The sequence below is a fragment of the Fringilla coelebs genome (assembly GCF_963513975.1).
Source record: "Fringilla coelebs genome assembly, chromosome: 17".
NCBI lineage: Eukaryota > Metazoa > Chordata > Aves > Passeriformes > Fringillidae > Fringilla > Fringilla coelebs.
The window spans coordinates 11,223,576-11,251,040 of NC_140043.1; the positions used below are offsets into that span (position 1 = coordinate 11,223,576).

Sequence of the window (27,465 nt, forward strand, 5' to 3'; positions counted from 1 at the left end):
CGCTCTGATACTTCTGACAAAGATGGAGAGGGACTTTTTCCAAGAGCATGTAGCAACAGGACGAGGGGGAATGATTTCAAACTGGCAAAGAGGAGGTTTAAATTAGATATTAGGAAATATTTCTTCCGTGTGAGAGTGGGGAGGCCCTGGCACAGGTTGTCCAGATAAGATGTGCCTGCTCCATCCCTGGAAGTGTCCAAGGCCAGGCTGGGCAGGGTTTGGAGCAACCTGGGATAGTGGAAAGTGTCCCTGTCCACAGCAAGGGGTGGAACTGGATGGGTCTTAAGGTCCTTTCCACCCAAACTATTCCATGATTCTATAAAAGTTCTGCTATTTATTTCACACAGATTTTGTCCCTGAAGTTCTTCTGAAAGTAACTCACACCTCAGAAAGGAAAGGGCACAGAATGAGGCAATGGGGTGTATCCATATGAACAATACTCCTACTATTGGAACTAGGTCAAGAAACTCCTTACTACTGCCCTTCCTACTGCTGGATCTAAAAAGAGCTTTGAATTATTTATCACCAGAGCAGATGATTTTTTTTTTCTTGTAAATCAATAAGAGTCAGATTTGTGGGATGTTATTTGGTGTACAGGTGCACACATGCACACCACAGCTTGGAAAAACAATGGCCAGCATTGAAGAACCACATCTGCATTAAAAATGAGCAGTTCCAGTCATTAATATATTCTCCAACAGCCTGAAACAGGAGAACAAAAAAACAAAATAAGAATGAAACAGCAGCTTCACAGAGACTAAGAGCTTAGTTCAGGATTTAACTCTACCAACATTTCCTGTACTGTGAAGAGCAGGTCATAAACTTTATCTGCTCAGATCTCCAGCCTGTAAAATAAAGCTGGATTTATTTTTTCCCTCCTCTTTGTCATCAGAGCAGGTACCATTCCTCTGCCACATGTAGCTCCTGTATGCAACAACATACTAAGTTCCTGATGTCTGCTGGCACATCCAAATTAATAATTATTTCAAGAAGATGCCAGATATTCATCAACTCCATGGCCACTGCTTTGACTGCCAAGGTTTGGCAGTGCCTGTCCACTCTCTGCACTCCCAGCATCCCATCTCCACACCACAGCCACCTTCATTTATTCCTGTGTCAGGGGTAATAAACACTGAACACTCACAAACCACTGAACCCATTTCATTCTGCTTCCTCTCAGACTGCACTCAGCTCAAAGTTCAGCAGAAGTCAATACTTCTCCAAATGACTGGGCTCTCGGTGCTGTAAAAGCTGCTACACACGTGGTCACTGTGGTTCCAGCAGTTCATGGGGCAAATTCCCAGCACAGAAAGACAGAAAAGATCATTACACCATCTAAACTGATATAGTTATGTGTTACTTGTGAACTCACAGAAGCTCATTCAATCTTGAAGATCTTTCCCAATGCAAATCCTTCTGTGAGTCAGTTATTAATTAATGCACATGCTCAGCCCCATCACCTGACAAAGCAATGAGTGACCCCAAACTTTGATTTCTCTCCACAAACACATCACACCACACACACCCCCCCACCTCCACGGCACTTCTGCCATTTTCTGGCCCAACTTCACCCTTTTCTGCCCCATTTTGTGCCCTCACACCAAGCCAAGTCATTTCACTGCAGCAAACTAATGCTCTTAGAGCTGTCGTGGGTGATTAGCAACATATTTCACCCCAGAGCCCTGTGGGATGGAAGGGATTAGAGCTCAGCAACACCTGCCCACACCCCCTCCCCTCCCTGCATCAGCAGCTTCACTTATGCAAATTATTTTAATGAAGAAAGTTTACAAGGAGGGAGCCAGAAGCAGGAGTTTTGTAGCTCCAACTTCACAAAACACCAGCCCCAAGATCCTTGAGGCATTATCAGAGCTGAAATCTGAAACTAATATAAAAGCTTCTAAGTACATGAATTTTGCAGGAATAATTACACCAAATTGCAGTGTCAAGGACTTGCCCTTCCACCAGATTGCTGCTGCTGAGAAATTACAAGAAAGGGAAATCAGAGCAAAATCACATCTCCTCGCTCTGACTGCAATTAAGGCATTCGCCAATCATAAATTACTTTTTTTTTTAAACAAACACAAAATTACTGAAGACGTGCCAATTTTTTCTAATCTTTCTCAATCTCAAATGTTTAGAACTTTCTTTGCAAGTAGCAAGCATAAACCTTGACTGAGAGACCAAGAACTACAGCCAACACTGACAGACTCCTCTGATTTATTTATTCATTTATAGGCTCAGGATACAATTTTACAGAGGTTTTAAATGTTTACTTCCACGATCCAAATCCATCATAAAGTTGCTAAAATTGGACCAAAGATCCTGCCCCAAAGGCCTCTGAACTGAAAGCATGACAGGGTCAACAAGTACAATTCAAAGCATTGGCAGAATGGCCCAGAGCCACGACAGCCTAAAGTGGGTTTGTTTTTTTCTCTTTATACAAGTGCATTTAAAAGGTTTAGCAATGCAAGATTGATCAAAAGTGAAAATTGGGATGAAATATTTGGCCTAAGAATCAGATCTTTCAAAGCTCCTTTAAACAAGTTAAACCTACAGGGATGTTCCTGTGTTTTTTGAACAATTAGGAAAATCTCGGGTAAAAAAAACCCCAAACATCAAAACCTTAATAAAAAAAACAGAGGATTGATGCACAAGACAGAATTGCTTCAAATGTGAAAATGAACAGAGGAGGACAGAGAAGAAATGGAGAAGCCAGAGTCTTCTTTTAATTGAGTTATGGGATTTTTTAGGTTAGAAAAGCCCTCAGAGACCATCAAGACCAACTGTTCATGCAGCAATGCCAAGGCCACCACTGACCCATGTCCCCAAGTGTCACATCCACACAGCTTTTAAATCCCTGCAGGGATGGAGACCTCCACCAATTTCTGGGATCCTGAAATTCCAGGAATTTTGTTCCCTATTTTCAAATTTTGTGGTCCCAGGGCGGATTTTTGGGTGAATTTGGGGGGTTTTTCTTCCATCTAACTTTCACCATTTTCATGCCATTTTTTCCTCCGATTTTTGCCGCTTTTCCACCTTTCCCCCCAAAATTTTTTTGGGATTGCTTGGGATCCAGAAATTCCAGGAATTTTGTGTCCCTTTTCCCAAATTTCATTATCCCAATGTGGCTTTTTGGGTGGATTTTGGATCCTTTCCCCTCCAAATCTCACCATTTTGAGGCCCAAAATCCACCTAAACCTCCCCTGATGCATCTTGAGGCCGTTTCCTCTGGGTGCCAACTGGACCCAACTCCATTCACCACCACCCAAAGCTCAGAGCTCATTTCCCCTGCTGAAATTGAGGCAGAATCACAACAAACAACAGCAGCCAAGGCACATCCCAGAGGGCCCCTTGGGACAGGGGTGTCTTTCTCCAAGGTCTGAAGCACTGAGTGTTTCATTGGCTTCCCTGGAGCTTTTTAATTTCCCGGGAGGATGGAGGAGCTCTTTGCTCATGTGCACCTTGAGCAGAGGTAGAACTCCCCTGAGCACCCAGCAATTCCCAGCTCCCAGGGAGGCTGCAGGAGCTGGGAAGTGCAGCTGGTGCCTGTCTGCTGTCACACATCCCAGACTCGATCCCTAATGATGGCTTTGATCTGCACAGCTCCACCAGATCCTGAGAAATCCTCCCTTTCCCCAGCTCCCTCCTCAATAGGACACGACACATGCTGACAGGACAAATTCCTGGCATGCTGGAAGGGGGCTCTATGATCCTTCAAATGCTTTCAAAAATTGTAATTTATTTCTGTATTTATATAGGTGTTTAGTCAGTATTGGAATGATTTTTTTGGGTAAGTATGGGGTGAAGCTCCTGTGGAAAACAGCTGTATTTTCTAAGCTAGAAACTGCTGCTTTTTGCACCAATTTAGTTCAATTAAATTCTGTTGTTTGGTCTGTGCACCTGGACCTGACGGTTCCTGATAGGCTTTCTACTAATTTTATTAATTACCAACAAAATAAAGCTATTATTGATAAGAAGATTAAACCAGGCCATTCCACATGATTTCACCAGAACAGAAACCAAAGGCTGCACACGCTCGTGCCCTGATGTTATAGTTCCACTGTTGGCTGAAACCATTTTACACAGGAAAGTCTGGGCACTGAAAAGCCATCAGCCATAAAAAGATTAAGAGCTATAAAGTTCATTAATTTTACTGAAAAAACATCTGGCAGGTCCCTGCAGCTCACCTGCACCAGATCAAATGAGTGCACCCGCAACACAACGTCACATTTCGGAAGCTTTCCCCAAAAAACACATCTAGAACCATCCCTCTGTTTTTAGCACAGGAACAGAAGGCTGCACACTGATCTCCCTCCAGATCACCGTTGATTTACCCTTTTCTTTCTTACTTAAGGTAATGACACCCGAGGGAAGGTCTGTGCTGCAAAACATACGCTGCAATCCTGCAGCATCCCCAGGGAGAAGTAATTGGAGCATCTCTCTGAAGGCCAGATCTCGCCTTCCTGCGCCCAGAGGTGCTCCAAGCACAGGATGCTCAGCAGCTGAGACAGTCGAGGGTCTCCAGTGAGGCTCAGAAAACTCAGCTTCAACTCCTGCACCTGCCCAAAGTGCTACACGTGAACAAAGGCACGTCAGGTATTTCCTAACTGGCTCCTGATCTGTGCAATACAGATAATAACAAGCTGTCCTTCACCCAGACTCTCATTCCTTGTCTCTTAAAGCTCTGCCAAGAGCTTTCATCCTCCTGTGCTCTGCTTGTCTGTTATCAGGGTATGGGACACTGCAGGCACAGTAAAAACTGAATTCCCAATAGAGAGAGAGAGAGAGAGCACCCAAACAGAGCCAAGAGCAGCACCCACAGCAAGCAGGAGCCCTCCCATACAGCCTCCTACACTGACAGGCCATAATCCATCCCCAGGCATGCATTCTTCCCAAGAAAGTGCTGGAGTACAAAGCTGACTTGAGATAAAAAGCAAGTACAAGTTGTCAGCAGCCCCAGCATTCTGGATGCACACCCAATTATTTTGAGAGAGCCATTTCTTACTGCCTTCACAACCACACACTTCTGCTGATGGCAAAGCAATGAGGCTGAATTTCCAATCAAAATTTCATTACTCTGTCTCACCCTGAGCTAATCCACCAAAAATCACAAGTGTTCAGCCTTTCTTGTACTGTTAGCTCAGAAAAAAGCAAATTTTTCCCCTTCCTCAAGCGGCTCCCAATGAACCTTCACGTGTGCCTTTTCATACTAGCAGTGTAGATAGCAAGATAAGCTTCAGTTTACTCATTTAGGCTTTAGATTTTGGATATCAGGAAGAATTTCTTCATGGAAAGGGTTGTCAGGCATTGATTGGAAGGAGCTACCCAAAACTGAACAGTTTTCTTACAGCAACAAATAAGCACCTAGAGACACACAGAGGGCTGACACTGGCGGAACAGCAACAAAAATGAAAATTACACAAGCAATTGTCAGGAAAATGCTCCCAGAGACAGCAGGGTAAATGAATAAACACAACACGGAGGCGTTAAACAATGCCAGAGAAAACACCACCAAAGTCACCCAGACTGACAGCACAGACAGGGGAAGGTGAGCCTGCAACTTGGAGATTTACAGAAGTTTCACAAGGTGCAAGAACTCCCCAAAGGCCACCTCAAAGAACGAAGCAAAATCCTCAGGAAGAGCAAAGTAAGGCCAAGAGCACAGAATTATAAAATCAGAAGCAAGAGAGGACAGAGCAATGATGCTTAACCCTGAGCGGGAGATGTCGCTTGGATTTCAACAATATTCTGCACCAACAGAGGAGGAAAAGAAATCACAAACAGCTCGGGATAGAATTGGGAAGGCAAATTAACCTCTGTGTTTTTACAACAAGCCTTAATCAGAGTTTCAACAAGCCAGTTTGAATACTGGGTGAGAAAGCAAAGGGCACATCAACCACCCTAAGAGAAGCAGGTACCAATTCTGGTACCAGGGGCCAGAATTCACCCCTACAAGTGAAGTGAAGATGGGATGATAACTGAGGGAAAATGTCATGTTAAAAGCATTATTTTTAAGAAAAAAAAAAGTGACTGCAACATGCTCCCTTTTCCCCCCGGCAGAACAAGATTCAGAGGAGACCAAAGAAAAAGAGTGGGAGAAAAATGAGAATTAACGTGAAATAGAGGTAATTAGTGAAAGCAGGTTAGAAAAGGAGAGATGGGATGAGAAATATCTACAGCCTCAGGGAGAGAAGCCTGGACAGATGGATGCTGTGTTTTGTTACCATGCCCGTGGTATTTGTATACCAAAAGCACCCAAAGCTTACGTGATGTTTATAGCAAGAAAGGTTTAATGTCAACTTTCCAGAGGCGCACACAAGAGGCTTCTGCAAGCCCTGAACCCTCTCCCATTTGTTACCTGATTTCTTGGACCATTCTTCTCAACTTCACATTACGTAAATCCTTTACTCAAATGAGAACAAGCTGCTGGCAAATAAAAACAGCTGTACTATAGTGCTCTTCCACTCCCTCTGACCAAAATAAGGGAAATGTAAAATCGACGTGGAAAAGTAAAAACCCTCAGCAGCCGGCTGAATAGCCAAAAAAATTCAGAATGCAGTTAATTTACTCCTTTCCCACCAAAACTTCAGGTATATGAGAGCAATGCTGCAGGATAAGATTTAGGTTTCATATTTGTTCATATTTCCAGAGGGCTGACTTCCTTCCCATTCCAGGCCTGATTTCAGCAGGATATTCTGCCTCTGACAGCCTTTCTGCCCACCCATGCGAATCTCCCTGAAAAAACAGGCTTTTAGGAAACAATGTACAACAGAAAGATACCACAGCTCTCACAGCTTTTGGCAAGGCTCTTAGGAACGAAAGGAGGAAATGCAGAAGGGAAGGAAAAGCAGATGACAGAGGATGGAAGAAGGGTTGTTTTGTTTTGGTGCTTAAATAAAAAAACAAAAACACACTAATCCTCTTCCTTAGGCACTCCCGGCTCATTAGTGTTTTCTGTGCTTCCTCCCCAAACTGTGATATTTAACGATTTCAGGACAAAACCAGTCTGAGGATAATTCAGGAAAACTCAGCAATAATCAGCCCTACGGCCAATAAACTCTTCACCCTCATAGTTTATTTGCTGCTAAGCCTTGGCCTGCAGCCTTGGAATTCATTCTGCCGGCACTACAGCTATTTCCTTGTAAACAGGAAGCCCCCTCAAATTTGCATTACAGTAAATTAATTTGCTTCATTTAGCCTCAGCCTGATCTGAGAAAGATAAAAGGGTGCTGACAGGTGTACAGGGCTCCAGCAAGGAGGCAAGAGGTAAAACCTTTCTAATATTTCAATAGGGGATAACACCAGGGCACAGGACCCGTCCCTGGGCTGTGGTTGCCCACCAGAGTTAAACCAACACCTTCCTGTGAGCAGAGCACTGCAATAATGCAGGGGTGTTTATTCTCAAGCATGGATGTGATATTCCAGTGACCTTCCTGCTCTCTGTCCCAGTGACAGCCAGGACTGGTGGCAGGGATGGCTGCACACCCAATGTTACAGAGCCGGGCTCACGCTCCTCCAAGGAGCTCCTCAGACACACACACAGAAATAATGAATATCTGGAAAAATTGTTTGATTTCAAACAAGAGAGGACTCTGTGTGTTGTATTTTTTTTTCCTGTTACTATATCAACCTGCCTTTAACCAGCCGATTTATGTCATTTTAAATGAATCACTTTGCCAGCGATACAGAATATTTCAGTATACCCAGCACACCATGTCTGCTCTAATGAGAGGCATCAAAAAAACCAGCCAGAAGCCAGCATAAAGATATCTGACACCAGAATAACGGTCACAATTTCCTACTGTACGAGGAAATCCCTGCTTTCAGTTAGAAGCTGAGAGGTTCAGTCATTTCGGGCACCCTAGAGCCGTTTGTGGTCCCGGGCTGAGGTAAGTCCCTGTTCTCGGTTATGTCCGTGCTTCCTTCCGCTCCTGTGCCCAGGGCCTGGCGTGTCCGTGTCCCACAGCACCACGTACAGCCCCAAACCTCTCCTCACTGAAGGTTTCTCACCTCCAGCAGAGCATCACACACTAGGGAGGGTGGCAAGCCATGCTTCTCCTGACCTCCAACAGCTCCTTCCACAGGCAGCCCAAGGAGCGGGGCACTTCAGCCACCGATCCTTTCGCCTTCCCTGCAAAACTTCCCCCAGCACCTGGCTGCCTTTCCCACCCTGTGGAAGCCAAACACAGGTGAAGCATCTCTCCCAGCTCAGGGAAACCACCAAACACGTAAATCCTGGAGCAGGAGAGCAAAGCACAGCAGGTTCCTAAGGCCTCGTGCTGTGCTCGCTATGAGGCTTCCACCGCGCCGGGCACGAGGGATGTCGGTGCAGGCAGCAGCTTCCAGCCTCTCCACAAGCACCAGCCCTGCTGATATTTCTCATGGCACTGGGAGGATTCCTCCTGCCCTGCAATTCTCCACATCCCACCTTTCACCTGCCCACGGGGGTCACGTCCCTGCTGGGAACAGGGAGCAGCACCGCTGCACATCACCCAGGACAGCACTGACATCGCATGAAGCCACCTGCACTTCCAGCAAAGCTGCACCTCGGGCTAACAGGGCAGATGAAATGTCACGGATATTGTACTGCTTTTAAAGTGTAAACACACACCAGGAGAAAAGCAGGCACCGTCCAGCAACACCATCCTCAACCAGACCTTAAACACAACAGCCAAACTTCATCACCTGAGCTCTTACTGCCCCTGCAAGGGGGATAAACATGGGCTGGGCATCCTTCACCTTCCCCTGCTCTGCAGCCTCCCAGCATTCCAGCAGAAAGGCAGGAAAACGAGTGAAGAAGTGGGAAGAGGGCTCCAGCGATCCCTGGCTCACAGCAGACAGCTAGGCTAGGCCACCAGCAGGCTTCCAAACTGCCTACACATTCTGCAGTAAAATTTGGTTTAGATTTTTCCTGTTGCAGTATTTTGTTTGCTGGCTGAATCTTCATTTTATATATGTATATATATATATTTACACACACACACAGAGCCATGAAGAAAAGGAAAAGCTCCGTTTTAATTTCAGCAATAAATAAGCGATGCTCAGGTGATTTTATAACAAACACATAACCAAGGGAAAAAGCTGGTTTTGCAGAAGAAAAGCTGCTTTTAGCACCAAGCCCGAAGCAAACAACCTCGGCTGTGCCAGGGCACCCGGCTGCTCCCGCGGAGGGACCGGGGAAGGTCGGGGCGACAGAGCCCAGACCGGCACCGGCACCTCTGCTCCGTGAGCCGCCTGCTAAGGGCGAGCTCCGGCCCCGTCCTCCTCCCGCATCCCCCGTCAAACCCCATAAAGCATCACCAAAAAATCGCTCTGCAGAGCAGCACGGCCAGAGCGGCTCCGTTCGGTGCCACCGACTGCTTTGGACGGGAATTCCACACCCGCCGGACGGAGCACCGGGCTGGGGATCCGCGAATCCCCGAGCTGCGGGGGTTCGTCCCTGCAGGGACCGGCGTCCCCCGTTCACCCGCCGAGGGACCCCGCGCAAGTTGTGGCAAATAAACACACGCATCCAGCACAGCCACCACAGCCAGCACATCCAGCCCGGCCCCGCGCTCGCCAAGGCCGGAGCCGGTGCCGGCGGAGGCCGCGGGGGCACGGCCGGACCGTTATGTCCGGCGCGGGGACGGCGGCGGGGGCCGGGCCGGGGCCGCGGCGGGGCGGGCGGTACCTGGGCTCGGGCAGGGTGATCTTCTTGCTGGCCCTGGCCGCCGGGGTGCTCTTGCTCTTCTCCATCGCCATCAGGTAGCTGACATCGGCCAGCACCGCCTCCAGGTCCGCCATGTTCCCGCTCCGCCGCCGGGCTGCAGATGGAGGCTCCGCCGGGGCAGCCGCCCCCGGGGCGGGGGTTGGCGGCGGGCGGCGGCGGCGGCTCCGCCGGTACGGCCGAGCGGCTCCCGGTGCGCGTGTGCGGAGCGCGGGGGGCCGCTCCCGCCTCCCGCCCTGCGCCCCGGGCGGGCGGGCGGGCGGCAGGAGGGACGGACGGACAGACGGACGGACGGCAGAGGGAGGGAGGGAGGCAGGGAAGGAAGGAGGGAGCCCCCGCCGCGCCCCCCTCAGCGCCCGCCCGCCCCCGCCGGGCCCATGGCGGCGGCCGGTCCGCCCCCGCCGCTCGCAGCCTGCGCGGCCCCCGCGGCCCCGGGCCCGCCGCTCGCAGCCATGGGCGGGCGGACCGGGCTGCCCCGCGGCGCCGCCCGAAATCCCGACATGGATCGGCGGCGGCCGGAGCCGGGAGCGGCCACGGCACCGGCACCGAGCGGCGACGGCGCCCGCGGGGTTGGCGGTACCGGGGGCCCGCTCTGACGTGAAGCCGTGTCTGGAACCCTGGAAGTGTCCCAGGCTGGATGGGGCTTGGAGCAACCTGGGGTAGTGCAAGGTGTCCCTGCCCGTGGTGAAGGGGTGGGATGGGAATTTTCGGTTCTTTCGACCCAAACTACTTCGGGATTCCGCGGTTCCGCGAGAGGGGAACACCAGAGCCAGCCCCAGCCGCGGAGCGCTGAGCTGCCTGCAAGCCTCAGCACCCAGTTGGACGCATAAATTCAGGATTAATTTCCTCATAATTTATTAAAAGGCGTGCATAACAAAAACAGGATACAAATAAATGCGTCTGTGTGACACCCCATCGGTGCTCGTTGAACCGCTTGCTGGCAGATAATGATGCAAAACAAGGCACCCAGGTGTCCTCAGGCTCTGAGCAGAGATCCCTGCTCGCGTTCCTCCTTCAAGTAGTAGTAGCTCCACTGCAGCCAAGCAGATATGCAGATTTTAAGTGCTTTCTTTTCTGAATTTCGTCAAATATGTCATAAATAATTGGCTCAATGAAAGGCTAAGTCAATGACAAGTCTGAAGTTTGAAACTCAGCGTGTTTTGAGTTCTTTTCAAGTGCCGCCACTCCTCCTGCCTACATCTTTATGAAAGTTAATGATCTGATTAAAGCGAGGTAGAGCGTACAGCTGGGAGGATTTCACCATGTGCCTCATTATGAGCCGTCTGAGAACCTGCTTTTTGTTGAAAATGTTAATTTAAGCCAACACTTTGCACCGGAACAGATCCACTGGGGAAGGTTTCTCCTCCACCAGTGGCCCCAGAGCAAAGCTGAGGCTCAGGGTGTCCGAGCAAGTGTGGAAGGGAGCAGAAGAAGACATGGGGCACATCCCTGCTGGAAGTTCAGGGTAAAGTGTCCCACCAGCCCTGTGTAAAGGTTTCACTGATCCTACAGCTTGGAACGGGGTATTTTTATCTCCTGAAATCCCCTGGGCTGGCAGGACTGGCTCTGGTTCCTGTGGTTCTTCCAGAGCCTCCACACGGGCTCTCCATTTGCAGGGGTGTGATGGGAGGGAAATTCCTCTCACCACATCCTCAGCCTGGTGATGTGGCTGGGCACGTGCCTTGTGCTGGCTCTTCCCAGGGGACTCCCCAGTTTTGCAGCCCCTCTGCCCAAATCCACGGGAAGAGCCAGGTTTCGTTCCCTGAAGCAGCAGCACAAGGGGGAGGATCCCAGCACTGACCTGGGATCAACAACTCCGAGCAAACAGAAACCATCACCCTGGTGAGGAGGGCCCTGTGTTTGCTCAGAGGTTTGGATGGCTTTACAGTGGTGGTGACAGCAAAAGCAGCCACCAAGATGCCCCTTAGGATTCCCAATGCTCTCCTTTTTACCGCTGTGCCACGTTTTCACCCTTGTTACCTGGATATTCTTGTTGTGTAGACGCCAAAGGCATTCCTGGTGACAGTTACTAGGAAGTGAGGTGTGGTGAGGGCCAAGTTAAGGAATTTGTTCTCTTCTTTCTGCTCCTGGTGCTGGTGGGTGATAAGCCAAGGTGTTTTCTGCTCTGCTGATTTCCCAGGTGTGGCTGCAGCGCAGTCAGAGGTGGTGACACGTCCCCAGAGCCACCCCAGGCCCTGGCTATTCATGCTCACCTCTAGCAACACATGCATTTCTTGGTGTTATATTCAGTTATTTTAAAGGTCACTGGGATGGGTGTTTTTTAATCACAGAGTGGAATCAGGCATGATTTTCCTTCCCAAAGTGAGCAGAACAGGCAGTGCCAGCCTCCTCCTTTACAGGGAAGTTCAATTCCCCAGGTGCAAGCCTGCAGCTTTCCTCAGCCTGTGTTGCATCCCAGGCCGGGTGTTTGCATTGTTCTTGTGTTGTTTTATGCCTCCTGTGCGGGGTTTGGTGTTTGTGAATGTTTATAAACAGCGCTCTGGGGATTCCCCCAGGTAAAGGAAACCCAGAGTTAATCGATGCCAGGGTGAGCAGAGGTCAGAACACGATACCCTCTGAATGCATTTAAGCATCTCCTGACATTTCTGTGGATGGTGATGGATGCTGCTCAATCAATTTAAGTGTGTCTCCAGGCCTGGCTGGGCTGCAGGCTCTGCATCCACTGCGGAGCCAGGAGCCCAACCTCCCCTCTGCTGCTCCTTCCTTCCGAGGAGTGAGTTCCTCCTACCATCTGTGTGAGATTTAAATGTTTAATTTTGCCCTGCTCTGCTTCACAGCGTGACAGATGATATTCCAGGGAGCTACGAGGCTGTTGTAGATTTATTAATGCATCCCACACTGACACCATCCCATCAAGATAATGCTGCAACACATTACCCAGGACGGAGCCACATCCGTCCTGTTGCCCTCCAAGCTGTGCCAAATCCCATATCAAATAAGATCTCCTCTCTGTGCTGATGCCAGCAGCATCTCTCCAAGGGAATGTTCACATAAAAGATCATTAAATATTATTTTTTAATATGATTTTTACTAATATTTCTGATACACTGCCAGAAATGCACATAGGTGGAGATTAAGAGCATCAAGGAGTGTTTAGCTCAGTTCCCTCCATGAGCTGCTCTCTAGAGAGAGGACAAATTATTTTTTCCTCCTTGGCAGCCCTGGTGGAGAATCATTTGTTGGTAGTGGATCCCCATGGGAATCTGACTCTGTGGGTTGTTTATAGCAAGGCCATGCTTTGCTGCAGCTCTGGCTGTACTTTTGGGGTGCCTGACTGAAGGAGAGGGATCAGAACCCCTTTCCCCATGCTCACCTCAATGTTCCCAAGGAGCTCCTGAGCACGGGGTTACCTGGAGGGGAAACAGCTCCTGCTCAATGAGGTTGTGTGAGGATTCATCAGGCAGCAGCTGGAGGCCAGTAGGACAGACAGAAATACAAACACATTCCTGGGAATTCCAATGCCAGCACTCCCCATCCTGCTGCCTCGCCGCTCCCGTGGTTTTAGCCCAGCATCCCAAAGAAACAGCCTCACTCCATCCCCTCTGCCTGTCACGTTCTGCACTCTGCCAGGCCCTGGGGTGGCTTTGGCCCCTCTCCCCTGCCGTGGCACATCCATGCCAATCCCACAGGCATTCATTCCTCTGCAGCATCCACACCCAGGCTGGGGTTGCATCCCATCTCCTTAGTGCTGCGCTAATAAGTGGTGAGAGGCAATGTGGAAAACAAATAGAGTAATTAATGGCAACGGCTGCTGCTGCTGCTGCTTTGATTCACTGTCTGTTCCAGGAGGAGCAGTTTTACAGAAGGCAGCCTCTGCCCTCACTGTGCCCTTGCATTTGGCACCCCAAATTCCAGCATGGGAGGAACTCCTCACTCTGGCCTCTCAGAGAAGCAGGGTGGCTCTTGTGCATCTCTGTGGATTCCTCCTGCTTGCTCCTGAATGCTTTCAACAAAGCCACTTCAGCCACCTCAGACAGGTAAAGCCTCTGTGTAGCTTATCATCATCATGTTCCCTTTTGCAAATAGCTGACATGATGAGGAGGTTGGGTTTTAATTAGGAAACAAGTGGCAATTCAGTTCTCAAAAATATTATTCACCATCAAACATTTGTGCTGGCATAGTCAGACTAGCAGTAATGATGTCCTCTGGGGGCAGAGATAAGAGCAGAGTTGAAAGTCATGCAACATCTATAAAGACTTGCATGAGAAAACACAGGCACGAGAAGACCGGGGCCTCCCGTTTGCAATTGCATCACACCGCCCCTCTCACCATGTAATAAAAATACCTCACTGACATTTTCCTCTGCACATTTTCTTCCCCTGGCATGGCACACAGCAATGTCCTGGTGCTGCCTCCCACCCCAGGCTGTGCCTTGCCAGCTGCAGCCTGGAGCCCTCGCTGTGACCCCTTGGCAGCACACACGGGGACAACGCTGATGGCACAGCTTCCCTCCCTCCACACAGACTGATAAATAAAGGAGCATCCACCCCTCACCTGGCCAGGGCAAGCTGTAAAAGGAGCAGCATCAGCACAAAGCTGGGTGACAGAGCCAGCACTGCCACACCAAAACCATCCTGGGTGACTCGTGGAGGCACCACGGGAGAAATGAAACACCCAGGGCAGGAGGGAGAGCCAGGAATCTGCACCAACACCCAGCCCTGGTTCTGCTCCTTAAACAGCATCACCTGGTCCATCCCACTGCACCCACCTGGGCTCCTCTGGAGGTTCTCTCACAGGGCAGGGAGGTTTGGGCCATTGTCACACATAAATCTCCACCTGTGGTTGTCCTTACAGGTCAGTCATGACTTGGATGTGGCATCTGGCTCACTCCTTGCTGGAGGAGCTCATTCCAGCCCTGCCCAGGGGGCTTAGAGGGACCTGAGAACCAAGGGCACTGACCCTCACAGACCCCCTGTCCTGGGTCACAGGGCACCTTCCCCGTGTCCCCCAGCCTGTGACATCCCATGCCCAGCTCAGACCTGAGCCATCCTCAAGAACTCCCTGTTTTAAAAACAGCAGAGTGTGTTGTTACAAGCTAAAGCAAATAAACCCAATGAGAACTGGAACAGCAAATGTCTCAAAGCCCCACAAAGAGTCAAAGTGTCCCTGTTCAGCACTGTGGTGGGATCACACACTGCAGGAGCATTTTCCCTGCACAGATTGATCAGACAAACAGATGTCAAGAGGGACCCATTGAGCATTTGCTGTTCCACAGGCTGGCTTGAATGTAACTTGATAAAGGGAAAAAAAAATCAATAATTGCCTAATTTGGCTATAAATTCTGAGGGACAGAAAGAGAAAAACCAACAACTGTGCAGATATTGAAGCAGGAGAAGGTAATTCAGATTCTGTCACGGCATCTATGAAAGGTAAATTGTGCAGTGCTGGAAACGAGAGCCTTTCTCCCCTGGGAGGTTCTGCTGGGTGGATCAGGATCACAGGGGTGGATCAGGACAGGGTCACTGCTGGAGGTGCTGGGAGGGCTCAGAGCTCACTCCAGCCACAGCAATGCCAGACCAGGCACAGGGAGAGAGGTGGGCAGCCGGAGGATGAGGGGCTGAAATCTCCCCAGAGCTCTGGAGAGGCTGTCTCTGCTCCTTGGAAACAAGTCTGCTTGTGTGGGAAATGCTTTCTAGTTATTTCTCTTCCCTGGCTTTTTGTGCTCCAAGTCTGTTTACACACAAATTAGCATTTGCTGCCCTGGCTGATCATTCACCCGCGTCCCATCTCACCCGTCTGGTGTCACAGCTCCTGATGTCACCGCACACAGGGGCAGTGACAGCTGAAAGGGGCACCACAGGCTGCTCCTCCACCTCGGCTGCCTGGCCCTGGAGCTCCCAGGAGCTGCTGGTCCAGCCCTCAGCCAGGCAAAGCCGGCAGAAACATGGGAATGCACTGCCTGCTTGGGAGCGAAATGGCACGGGGTTTATTTGTACTTCTGTCACATCAAAGGGGCCCTTGTTTGAATTCCTCTGCCTTTAGCCTGGAGAAGAAGAAGGGGAAAGATTGGGTCCTATTAATAGCCTTGCATCCCACAAGATCCGAGCCTCACAAGAAGCCATGAAAGACTGCGGCATCTGATTCCCTGAATAAATGAGGTAATTTAGGGAGAAGTGCGTGCTCAGCAGCCTTCATTACTGCCTTCTGCAGCTCGGTGGGAGATGACACCGACAACTCACTCCAGTGTCAGTAGCACCCAGGTCCCAGAGGAGCTGTGCCGTGCCCAAAAGCATGGGCAAGGGTGCTGGGTGCCACCTCTCCCACAGAATTCCTGATGCTGCAGCAAAAATCTCCAGGACTGGCACAGAACCAGTGGAAGGAGCACCCACCAAGCTGAAGGGGGGGCACAGCTCCCTGCATGGATGGCGAGAGGCTGGTGCTGGTGACAGGGCACAGGGATGTTTGGGATTCACTGCGCTGGGGGAGCAGGGCTGTGGGATGGGGCTCTGGTCCTGCATCCCCAGAGAGTGAGGAGGGGACACCCCTGCTGTGGGGAAGGGCTGGGAGCTGTAGGTGGGCTGGCATGGCTGGGACATCTGCTGCAGGCCCCTGACATCATCCCACAGCAGGAATTCTCACTGGAGGGCTGTGGGATGTGTGGATCAGAGCTGTGGGTGACACCCACTGGGGCACTGGCCTCGGAGTGCGGGGAGAGTTCTGACCCTGCTCCACAGCACAGGTCCTGGCAGCGCTGAGGTTTGTGTCAGCTTTCCCTTAAGCCGATTTTCAGGCTCTAAGTGTCAAGTTTAATCCCGACTCTGCAGGTCCGTGTCCAGCTGCGTCACCGCCCCGCACGCAGGCGCTGGGGACTGAGCTGCCCTTTGCACGTCGGGCCTGAGGTCACCAGAGCCACCGGCCGTGCTGTCCCCAGGCTGCTGGATCTGCCCTTCTGCCAAATCTGTGGCCACCTGGTCGGGAGTGAGGTTGGGGAAAGGAGCCCCCGATGCCGCAGCGCCTTGCAAAGAGCAAAACGTTCGGATCTGAGGATCATAACCCCTCCTGTCTGCAGCCCCATATGCCAAACAATTAATCTTCCCTCTCGGTGCCCTTGTAAAGCAGAGCAGTAAATTGCCTTCATTTCACAGCTGAGGGAACCAGCGAGGCCCCAGCCCGGGGGAGTGGCTGCAGGGGCTCTCCGGAGTGGGTCAGTGGGCACATCCACACGGCTGGCTGCAGCCCCCCCAGGACAGCCTTCCCCGGGGCAGCAGGGACTATTCTCGGAGAGATTTACACGTCAGAGAGCGCAGTGACTAAACCCTCAGTGACCTCAAAAGCATCTTGCTGCTAAAATGCATCCCCACGGCCTCAGCATCTGCAGCTCAGCTCGGCCCTGTGGCTGGGAAGAGGCACCTCCAACGGGAGGGTGTTGCAGGTCTCCTACAGGCAACAGCCCTGTTCCATCAGGGAATTAGGGCAAATTCGGGCACCGGAATCCCATGACTGGGGAAGGGACCTGCTGTGATCCACCATGCCCAGGGGAGCAGAGCCGCTGTCCCTCCGAAATCCGGCGGTGTCCAGGGGGATGAGGGTTAAAGCGCCCCACCTCCCGTCCCACACGGCCTCTGCCTTTGCAGCTCATCTGGGCACGTAATGGACTTTGCCTTCCGACTTAATCTGCTGTAAATCTCTCCCGTAATTGCTCATCATCCGGAAACCCGGAGAGAACCCGGACGGACATTCCCGCGCCCTGTGAGACAGCCATCCTCTCCCTCCCTGCCCTCCTGCTGCTGCCAGCCTGTGCCCAGAGCCCCCAGTACATCCAATACATCCAGCACATCGGGACACCCGCAGGTCCATCCAGGGGCAGCTCCGGATGGGATACGAGACCGCAGCTCTCCCTTTCATCCCCCACAACCAAAGGGCTCTGTCCCCCCAGCTTCTTCCACCCCTAAAAGAGCCGAGGCTCCGCGGGCAGGGGCAGCTCGCAGCACCCAAACCCTGCCCGGCACAGGGGCACAAACCCACCTGGGGAGCTGGGAGCTGCTCTCAGCACCCAAACCCTGCCCGGCACAGGGGCACAAACCCACCTGGGGAGCTGGGAGCTGCTCTCAGCACCCAAATCCTGCCCGGCACAGGGGCATCTCAGCAGCTGGGAGTTGCTCACAGCTGTCAAACCCTGCCCAGCACAGGGGCACAAGCCCACCTCGGGAGCCGGGAGCTGTTCGCAGCCCAAAGCGCCTCTCCCGGCAGTTTCGAACAGCGTTTTGTTCTCTGCGGCTGCCGAAGGAGCAATCCCGTCCTGCAGAGGAGCACCAGACGTCACACGCGGGAAGGTTGCTAAGTGAGCTGGTCCCTCCTCATGATGCACGACTTCATTACGCGGCTCCCTAAATGGATCTTACACACAAATGACATTTGCCTTGGAGCATATGAGCTCCCGAAATAGCGGGCGGCTCTCGGCGTTATTGCTTTGCTTTGCCCGAGAATGTCCCCATTGTCTGCAGGGCCGCTGTGCCCGTGCCTGGCACGGCCCGCCGGGGTTGAGGCGTTGGGTACAAAGGGATGGAGACCCCCAAACCAGCCCAGCTGTGCCCGGGGTGAGCCCGGGGCCAGGATGGGGCGAGTGGGCTGTGCCTTCCTGCCGGGAGCCATGAGGAGAAATAAATGCAGGGCCCTCTCTTGTTCCTGCCTCAAACTTCTTTCCCGATGCTTGCTCGGGGTTTATCTGCAGCCTGGGTGTTTCCCCTGAGGGGAAGAGCCCCAGGGATGCTCCAGACACAGCCTCCTCCTGCACCATCCTCCCACCAGCCAGTGCTCTGCCAAAGGGACCAAACCCAGCTCATGACACACCTCCCAACACCTGCAGAGGTGACACAGGGGACAGGCCACCGTGTCATACCCCAGGCTCCCAGCTCAAACCTGATGGCAGCACCAGGGACTGGCTGCTCACACGGCCATTTCATCTCAAATCGCTTAAACTCAGCCCCGGTTTCCTTTGAGATGAACTGAACCGTGCAGAGAGAAGGTCTGGCTCCAGCTCTGCACCGTGCATAAGGTACAAATAAAAAAGAAACATAAAGGTTATGTCCATGCCGAAGAGAGAAATTTGCTTTTCCCTCTTTCCCCCCAAGAACATCCCCGGCAGCTGATCCGTGCAGCACTGCCCTAATCCGGTGATACGTTTTAATCCCATTACGTTGCCATGCGCTGGGAGGAACAGATGTTTCCTAATTGCCACTTGTGCTGCCCAGGGGTTTCCAGCTCGGACAGCGTTCCCCTGCCTCTGCTGGCACTGACGGGATCCCTGCCGCCGGATTTGCAGGATGTGACAAGGCTGGCGGCTCCCGTGCCAATGCCGCACCTGGAGCCGCTGCTCTCCGGCCGTGGTGTCCCCGTGGAGGGGTCACAGTGTCACTGCTGGCCGTCCCCGAGGGAGAACGCGGAGCGATCGGGGCCGTCCTGGCCGCTAGCCCGGAGGGAAATGTAACATTTGCTTTTTTCCATTTGTTTGGGGAAAGGTGTGGGATGCGGAGGGAGCCCCGTGCCGCGGCAGCCCACGGAACCCCTTCCCAGCGCATCCCCTGTGCAGCCCAGCTCCTCGCTGGAGGATGTGCTCCCCAGCACATCCCCTTGTGTTAGTGAAGAGTTTTGGGTCGGTCCTGAGCGTTTCAGCATCGCTGTCCTGGCCGGCTGCAATCCCCTGATACCCGGTAATCCCATTACGACTCCACGAGGCTGCTTCCAATTCTGGCCGCTGAAGAAATGATGTTTCTTAATTAGCTTTTCAACCGGACAGGGATTTTACTGGCTGTAAGGAGCTGTGGAGGTTTCATTGCTTCCTTTCTCTGCCTCATCACACTGATGTCAGGAACGAAAACAAGGAGCAGAAAGCAAATGGGAGCCTGGCGCTGAGGACAAGAATGCCCATTCTGGGGACAGCCAGAGCTAAAGCTCCTCTCTCTCTCTCTCTCCGGGATATTTCATTCCTGCCTCAGCCCTCGCATTAATCAGAGCAGAGATTACTTTTCCACATGCCAAAGCTGAACATTGATAAATCACAAATCTGCCCTGAAAACCACAAGGCTTTAATAATACATGCTGGGTTCCTGCTTGGTTTTCCTTCCTTCCTAAAACCTCCCGTGTTTGTGGCTGGGTCTGTGCGTGGAGGCACAAACATGAGGCTGGAGGCTCCATTTAATGCAAAGAAGAAGAGAAAAAAAATTGAAGCTAGGAATCTCATGTAATCACGTGGCTCCTGAAGATGGAGAATTAAACATAACAATAAATTTCAGAGGATAAAAATCCGTGAAACTCTCAGTAAAGCACTCACAGCTGGCGTGGCACATTAGGTACCCAAAGCACCCAGGCTGCAGGTGTGATTGAGCTCAGCCCGCTGTATTCAAGTAAAAAACAATTCATATTTTTTAAGATTGTTGTTTTTTAGCCCGTGATTCTCCAACCTGGGGTGTCCCGAGGGAGATTCACCCGGCTGATGTTGGCAAAGCAAAGCAAAGCCAGTGGGAGCCGACGGGCACATCTTCATCTCTTCTCCGCTTTTGCCTCCTCCTCCTCACCAACCCATCCCGCATCACCCACGGTCCTCACGGAGGCACTTCCCAAGGACAGCCAGCGGCTGCTGCTCCAGTTGGAAAACAGGAAGGAAAAGACACCTCAGTGTCGGATTTAGCCAGGGTTTGCATCATCCTTACTCTTTCATTAATTACCCCACGGCAAATTGCTGCTGCTCCCCTGCAGGCAGCCCCTCCCCTGTGCGGCTCACCTGCCGGGGGTCGCGGGGATCCCCCAGCACCGCAGGGACCGGGGGTGGAACCAGCACGGCCGGCAGCGGTGGGGTCTGATCCCCCCTGTTCTTTTTGCTGGGTGAAAAAAAAAAAAAATTAAAAAATCCCTTCCCCAGCCTGGAGAACAGCTTTAGCTCTGCCGGCTGTTGGCACCACGGCAAAACCACCCACCCAGCCAGCCAGCACAGCAGCGCCGGGGCACCGCTGACACCTCGGCAGCCCCGCAGCCCCGGCGGCAGCGCGACACGACGGCCAGCGGGAGGGAGGGGACAGGGACAGGGACACGGCTGGGGTGGCCGGGGGCTCCGAGCTGCTGAGGCGACGAGCGCGGCAGCAGAGAGCCAGATGGCAGCACGGAACGGGCGTGGGACGGAGGCGATCTTCTGCTTTTGAATAAAATTAAAAAAAAAAAAAACAAATTATTCTCTCAGCACATTTCCCCAGAGCCAGCGAGGGGAAAAACCCTCCTCGGCAGAGCTGAAGCTGCTTCCAGGTGACCCGAGGGCGCCCACCTGGGTGCACCCAGCCACCAGAGGAGGAATTTCCCCCGGCGGGTCCCACCGGAGCTGCTCTGGGCTCGTTCACATTTTCCACTTCTGCTTTCGGTGCTTTGTACCCCAGAGCCCTCCCAGCCCACCCAGAGCCGGCTCCGGTGTCCCCGCGGGAGCTGCCCTGGTCCCCGACTGTCAGGTTGGACGGGGCTTGGGGCAGCCTGGGCTAGTGGAAGGTGGCCCTGCCCATGGCTCTAAAGTCCCTTCCAACCCAAACCGTTCCACGGCTGGAATCTCGGGCTCCGTGATTTGGGGTCTCTGCTCCCCACCCCGCTGCCGCTTTCAGCGCTTTGCTCCCCGTTTCCCACCGGCTCTCCCGGCACGCCCAGAGCGCTGCCGCTGCTACCGCTAAAATCCCTTTTTTCACAAACACGGTCGGGTCTGGGATGATCCCGAATCCTCCCTGGGGAAGGAACGGCGAAGCTTTGCGCAAAGCCTCCCCGAGGAGCTGGCATCTCGCAGCCGCGTGTGGAGAGCGACGAATCGGGCTGGTCACAGCCCGTGGGCTGGGCTGGGCTGGGCTGGGCTGTGCCGGCCGGAGGGCTCCGCCGGAGCGCAGGGAAAGCCTCTGGCACACGGAGGATTCGGGGGCGAACCCAGCCCGCCGCGCGGCTGGGCGCGGGAGCTGCCGAGGAGGATGCTGTGCATCCCTGACTCCCTGAGATTCCCGGGTTCGCGGGGATTCGCAGCCAAACCCCGCAGCCAGGCGGGTCCCTGCAGGGCCAGGAGAGCGGCAGGAGCCCCGTCAGGTGCCCGTCACCTGTGCCCACACTGCCGCAGTGACACTGGGCGGCTGCCACGGCCACGTCCTGCTGCCGGAGGGGACCGAGCCGAGCCGCCCCCGCCACCGCGTCTGTCACCGCCACCGCCTCTGCCACCACACGGAGCCCCCGGCCAAGCAGGTGCGGCTGCGCTCCTCCTCTTCCTTTGCCCGATTTATGACATGATCACAAAGGCATCCTCGAGCACCGTGACTGCTAAATTAAAGCGTTCTTACTAATTAAAGCTTTCAGAGCCTAATAACGAATGCCATTATTCGCCTTGGAGGTGCCCCGACGGAGAGGGCAATTTTTCCCCTAGTCCCCCCCCAGGATCTGTGTCCATCTGCCCCGGTGCTCGGGGACACCTTTGTCCCCGCAGCAGGATGTCACCCACGGCCTTGGCCGTGTACCCAGGACAGGGCTGAGCCCCAGAGCCCCCAGGTCACCTCCCTCACCCGGACACTTGGGCGACCCGCCAGCACCGATGGCACCGGCGCAGGCTGGCACTGAGAGCATCGGCGGCGCGGCGATGAGCCCCCTCCCCAGCCAGGAGCACGGGAGAGCAGCGCGGGCATCCCATCCCGCCAGCGGGGTCCCTCCGCACGCCGCGCATGAAAGGGCAGAGCTGGGACTTTGAAACTCCAAGCTTTATTGAGTTGCTTCGGCAGCGCGGGCATCACACGGGGGGAGGCGGGAGGCGAGGCCGCGGGGGCACAGCGGCGGCCGGGGGAACGCTTGCTCCGCTCCCCGCGCCCCGGCACGGGCCGGGGGCTTTAGTTGGTGGGGTGGTAGGCACCGCGCTGGTGCCACTGCATGTCCCGGATGCGCCTGACCGACTGGATCTGGGGGTGCTGAGCGCCGAAGTCTGAGCTGTCCTTGTAGTCCCCCTTTTCAAACAGGTACTGGTAGCCCCGGTAGCCAGGGTACTGGTATCCCACCCACCTGGCAAGGCAAGCGGAGGGAGGGGGGAGGTCATACAACGCACGCACCCCAACATCGCCCGGCGGAGCCCAGCCCCGCGGGGATGCTCGGGCACCGCCCGGGACCCACCCCCGCCGGCCCCGGTACTCACGTGCCGCTCTGCACCCGCACGGATGAGACCTTCTCCTGGTAGCCGTGTGCGTGGAAGCTGGGCACATCGTCGTCTATGATTTCGATCTTCTTGCCGGTGAAGCTGGGGTTTTCGTACAGCACGATCTTGTGCTCCTGGCTGTCCTGCAGCCGGGAGAGCAGAGACGGGGCTCAGCGGCCGCCGGCCCCGCGGGGCTGGGCTGGGCAGGGGGGGCAGAGCCCAGGGCTGTGGGGAACCCGAGGCCAGGGCGGGCACCGAGCGCCGCCGCTCCCACCGGTGCCGGGGGTGCTCCGCATCCCTCCATCCATCCGGCTCACAGAGCCGCTGCCTGCGCGGGCACTGCCAGACTTACCAGCAGACGTCCTCCGCTCTGGGGTCACCTGCCACCGCCCCCGTCCCCGCGCCCCCTCCGACCCCCCCACGGCTCCCCGGGCCCCGAGGGCTGGGGCGAGGGTGCGCAGGAGGGGCTGCCCCTCCGCCCGCGGGGCTGGGGAGGGCGGGGGAAGGCTGGGGAAGACTTCTGGCTGCAGACCTTGGTCTGGCGGGTGGGTAGTGGCTGTCTGGGTGCTCTCACCACTTTGATGGGTCTCAGGGAAGTGATGCTGTCGCTTCTCCGGCTGTTGGTCCAGGAGTCCCAGCGGGGGTACTCCCCCTTCTCAAACACAAACTGCTCCCCTTTGCAGCTTGCCTGCTCGTAGCCCACCCAGCTGGAAGAGAGCAGGGGGCGCGCTTTAGAGGGGGCGGCGGAGCGGGGATCGGCCCCCGGCACCGCCCCCGGCGAGCGCCCGGGCTGAGCCCCAGCCGTGCCCCCTGCTCCCTGCCGGGACGGGAGGGGTGCCAGGGAGGTGCCGGGCGGGGCTGCGGTGCCTCCGGCCAGCAGTGGCACCCCAGGGCTTCCCGCTGTGGTAGCCACCCATCCTTGGGCGCTGGGGACTCGCGGGATCACCCAAATGTCCCAGCTGGGGTTGTGCTCCTACCAGCTGCCCCGTGGTTCTGGGAGCAGCACTGGGAACTCTCCAGGGGCTTTTCGGGGGCTCTCCCTTGCCCGGAGCCCGTGGCTTGGAGAGCACACACAGGGCCAGCAGGTGGGGACAGGGCACAAGCGGGTCCCAGTCTCACCTGTCCCTGCACCCAAAGGGGGGAAAACCAAACTGGGGGTAACGCTGTGATCTCTGCCCACACTCACACCCCTCCACTCTCCTGCCGCTGAGCGCGGCTATCAGCCTGTCCAGGTGACAGTGTCACCCCCTGGTCACCCACTGTGTCCCCCTGCTCACCTGCTGGCACCGGGCACTCGCTGGGGTGAGCTGGGCGAGCAGCTCGGCGGCCTCGGCCGCGGGAAATCCGCGGTGCGATGCGGGTGTGGCAGCGGGGAGACCCCTCCTCCCCAGCCCCTCCCTCCACCCCCGCAGGTCCCTCACGTACGGTCCGGAGTGCACCAGGATGGAGCCCACTTTGTCCACGCCGGCTTCCTTCAGGTTGGGGCAGGCCCCGCTGAGCTCATGGCAGCGGCCCTGGAAGTTCTCCTGCTCGAAGATGGCAATCTGCAAGAGAGCAGGATGTCACCCGCCCCTGCCAGCCACTACGGGGGGCACACGCTGTCCCACCGGGCAGCACATCTGCAGCCGTCCAGACCTCTCCCAAAACTGCACTCCAGAGGCTTTTAAAGAGCCTGCAAATGCAAGCCACCGCTGCCATCGCCCTGAGGATGCAGGTCTCACTCACGGGTACCCACGAGCCCTGCCAGCCCTGTCCCAGAGCCCCGGCGCTCCTGGCAGAGGGATGCCCACGCTCACAGCGGGCATCAAACAGCTGAGGGACTTGGGTTGTGGCTGGAGCACCGCAGCCACCAGAGGGACGCGGCGACCCAGACACTTGGGGACAGCCCGGGGACAGCCCTGGGGCCACCAGCCCAGCACAGATCTCAGGGGTCAGCGGCGCTGGGGACAGATCTGTTGTTTCTGCAGCGGTGGTGGGAGATCAGCACTTGATCTGTTCCCAGCCCCTCCACCTGCCCCGAGGCTGAGGGATGCCAAAAAATTCCCATTCCCCATCCCTGGTCCTGCTGCAAAGGCTCAGCAGCGCTGCCGGCCGTGCTTGGCACCAGCAGTGCCTCCGGGTATGATTTGGGCACCCAGAGAGGCTGAGGGTGTCCTGGTCCCCCTGCAGGGCCGGGCAGTGTCCCACTGACCTTGGAGCTGGCTTGCTGCTGCTTGGAGGCTGGCATTTGGTGCTCGGAAGCCATCATCAGCTGGGTTGTCTGCTGCCTTGGGAGGGAAACTCAGCAGGTTAAAATCTGTCCCTGAGGACACGCTGGGGACCTCGCTCAGAGCCCTCTGCCCCCATCTGTACCCTGCAGTTTGCCCAGGGAAGAGGGTGGTGGGACCAGGGCTTGCAGCAGGATGTGCTCAGCCTGGGGGTGCCAGGGACAAACTCTGCTGAGTGCTGCTCAGCAACCCAAACCTCCCCAGGCTCAGAGCACAGGCAATGGTCCTTGGGACCCGCCTGGGGTCTCCAGCACAGGGAACTGTGAGCTCAGGAAATTCCTAAATCATTCCCAGTGGAGCCCAGGCCCTGTGGTCGAGCATTTCCTGCTGTCCCTGTCCAGCTGAGCGTCCCGGTGCCACGTGGGTGCTGGAAGGGGTGATGGAGAGAAGCGCTGGGGCTCCCCCCGCCAGCCCCAGCCCCGGGAGCCTGTGCCGAGCCCTCCCGCCCCAGCCTGGCACTGCCACTCCTGGGAAGGAGCCCCATCCTCAAGCCCAGAGGGACCCTCAGTATCTGAGCAGCTCCAAACTGGATGAAAACTCATTCCTGACAAAAAGAAACGGAGCCGTGGCCGGGTGGGATATCCTGCTTTGGGCTGCGGGGACGGGACTGTCCCCGGCTCCGTGCCCACACCCCGCGGGCACCGGGAAGAGACCCCGGCCCCGGGGGTCGGGAGGAGGCTGCGGCAAAAGAGAGGACAATAAATAGCAAAGTCTTACCAGTTATACCAGTACCCGCTTGAGCCAGTGACGGGCTGGGGCCGGGAGGTGGAATTTATACCGAGCTGCAGCAGAGAGGTGCCAAAACTATTTACAAAATAGTTAAAGCCCGATTCAAAGCGAGAATGCTGGATTAAACCCCAATGAAAACCAGGGTCAGCTGATCCGCCGCAGCCTTTGTCTGCCCGAGCACCAAGCCCGAGTTATTTCATTACCTGTCACATTCGAGTCACCCGCTTTGTCGGCTTGGTGGCGAGGAGATTTGGACTTTGCAAGCATCAGCCGAACGCGTGCCAAGAGCCGGGGCGGGCGCGGCCAACAAAGCCCCGCCAGCCCCGCTTCAGGCGTTTCGGGGCCAGAGACTTGATCCCCCGACAGCCCGGCAGCCGCCGCCGGAGCTGCTGAGCTCGGCTCTTTCCATGCGCGATAAAACGCCTCAAAGCGCTGGGGAGCGTCTGGCTTTGCCCGTCTGCAGCCCGGGCAGGGAGCGCCCGCGGCCGCGCCAGCACCGGGGGCACCGCGGGAGCCTCCCCGACACCGACCCGGGGCCTCGGGGGTGCGCAGGGGCTGGGGCCGCTCTTCCTTCCGAGCTGCAAGGTCACCTTGGCCCCTCTGGTGCTGGAAACCCATCACCTGGAGCTGGGGCTGCAGCCTGGGGCTGGGGTGCACTCAGTGTTGGGCTCCTTTGGGGTCCCTGAGAAGCACCCCAGGGGTCCCTCGGTGACACCAGGACAAAGCTGAGGTCATGAGGGGGTCACAGGTGCCCGTGGGATGTGGCTGGGTGGGCAGCACAGCCAGGGCTGGGCTGGGGGGCGAGGGCAGCAGCAGGGTCCCTTTGCTGGCATTGTCCCAGGAGGCTGCACGGGGCTGGGGGCTGCAGCAAAGGAGGTTTCACAGAGGGGGGACACTGTGCAGCACCCACAGACCCATTCACCCCACAGAGGAGCTGTGTCACACCCCAGCAAGTGTCACCCAGCACGAAGAGACCCCACACCTGCCCCTTCCCCCTTACAGCACCTCCCAAGGGTCCCACAGCAGGAGATGGGCTGCAGCCCCCCAGGGTCACCCCTGCCCCATGGATGGCTGCACACAGGGTCACCCACGGGGTTTTGTCACCACAGCCTACCCTGGTAGTGATGTGTGTGGGGTCAGTCCCCGGGGTCTGCAGCTGCCCCAGTGCCAGGTGATGGTATCATGGATGGTTATCCAGGGCCAGAGGGGCCAAGGTGACCTTGCAGCTCTGCAAGGAACCATCAGGCCGTGGCCAGGCCAGGATGTGATCCAGATTTCCAGCATTCCCAGCCCTGGAGTCCGCCTTTCTTGCCTGTGTCTCCTACTGCAGCCCCACAGATGGACCCAGCATTGCCCTCTCCATCTCCTGGGTTAATCCATTCAGTTAATCCCGAGCCCTGGACCCTCAAGGACCTGTCCCAGGTCCCAGTGCAGCCCTGCAGCCACATCCCATCCCCTCAGCACCCCAACAAGGCACTGTCACAGCGCTCAGCACAGCCCCAGTGATCCCCTCCCTTGGCTGGGCTGCTTTAGCTCATCCCAGCCCCGGCCATGGCAGCCCCAGGGACTGTTCTGGAAGCAGCTTTTGCCACTCAGGGCCAGACACTCACCTTCCA

The 27,465-nt window shown here is 55.3% G+C and overlaps 2 protein-coding genes across 3 annotated transcripts in view; both read right to left on the reverse strand.

The window, feature by feature from the left end:
- GRK3 (G protein-coupled receptor kinase 3) overlaps positions 1 to 10,132 on the reverse strand; it is a 60,593-nt gene extending 50,461 nt beyond the window's left edge. Inside the window, exon 1 of one of the 2 annotated variants that reach the window (XM_084216897.1) lies at positions 9,671 to 10,132. In XM_084216897.1, the coding sequence (XP_084073023.1) occupies positions 9,671 to 9,783 (113 nt within the window). In that variant the 5' untranslated portion in view covers positions 9,784 to 10,132. The remainder of the gene's footprint in view (positions 1 to 9,670) is intronic. The other variant, XM_084216898.1, reaches the window with a different exon arrangement.
- A 12,422-nt stretch (positions 10,133 to 22,554) lies between these two features.
- On the reverse strand, positions 22,555 to 25,101 carry CRYBB2 (crystallin beta B2; the record flags this gene model as incomplete). Its single annotated transcript, XM_084217334.1, has 5 exons — positions 22,555 to 22,723; positions 22,854 to 22,996; positions 23,428 to 23,560; positions 24,279 to 24,397; positions 25,045 to 25,101. 5 exons carry the CDS (start codon positions 25,099 to 25,101, stop codon positions 22,555 to 22,557), a joined length of 621 nt encoding a protein of 206 aa, XP_084073460.1.
- Positions 25,102 to 27,465: the final 2,364 nt, after the last annotated feature.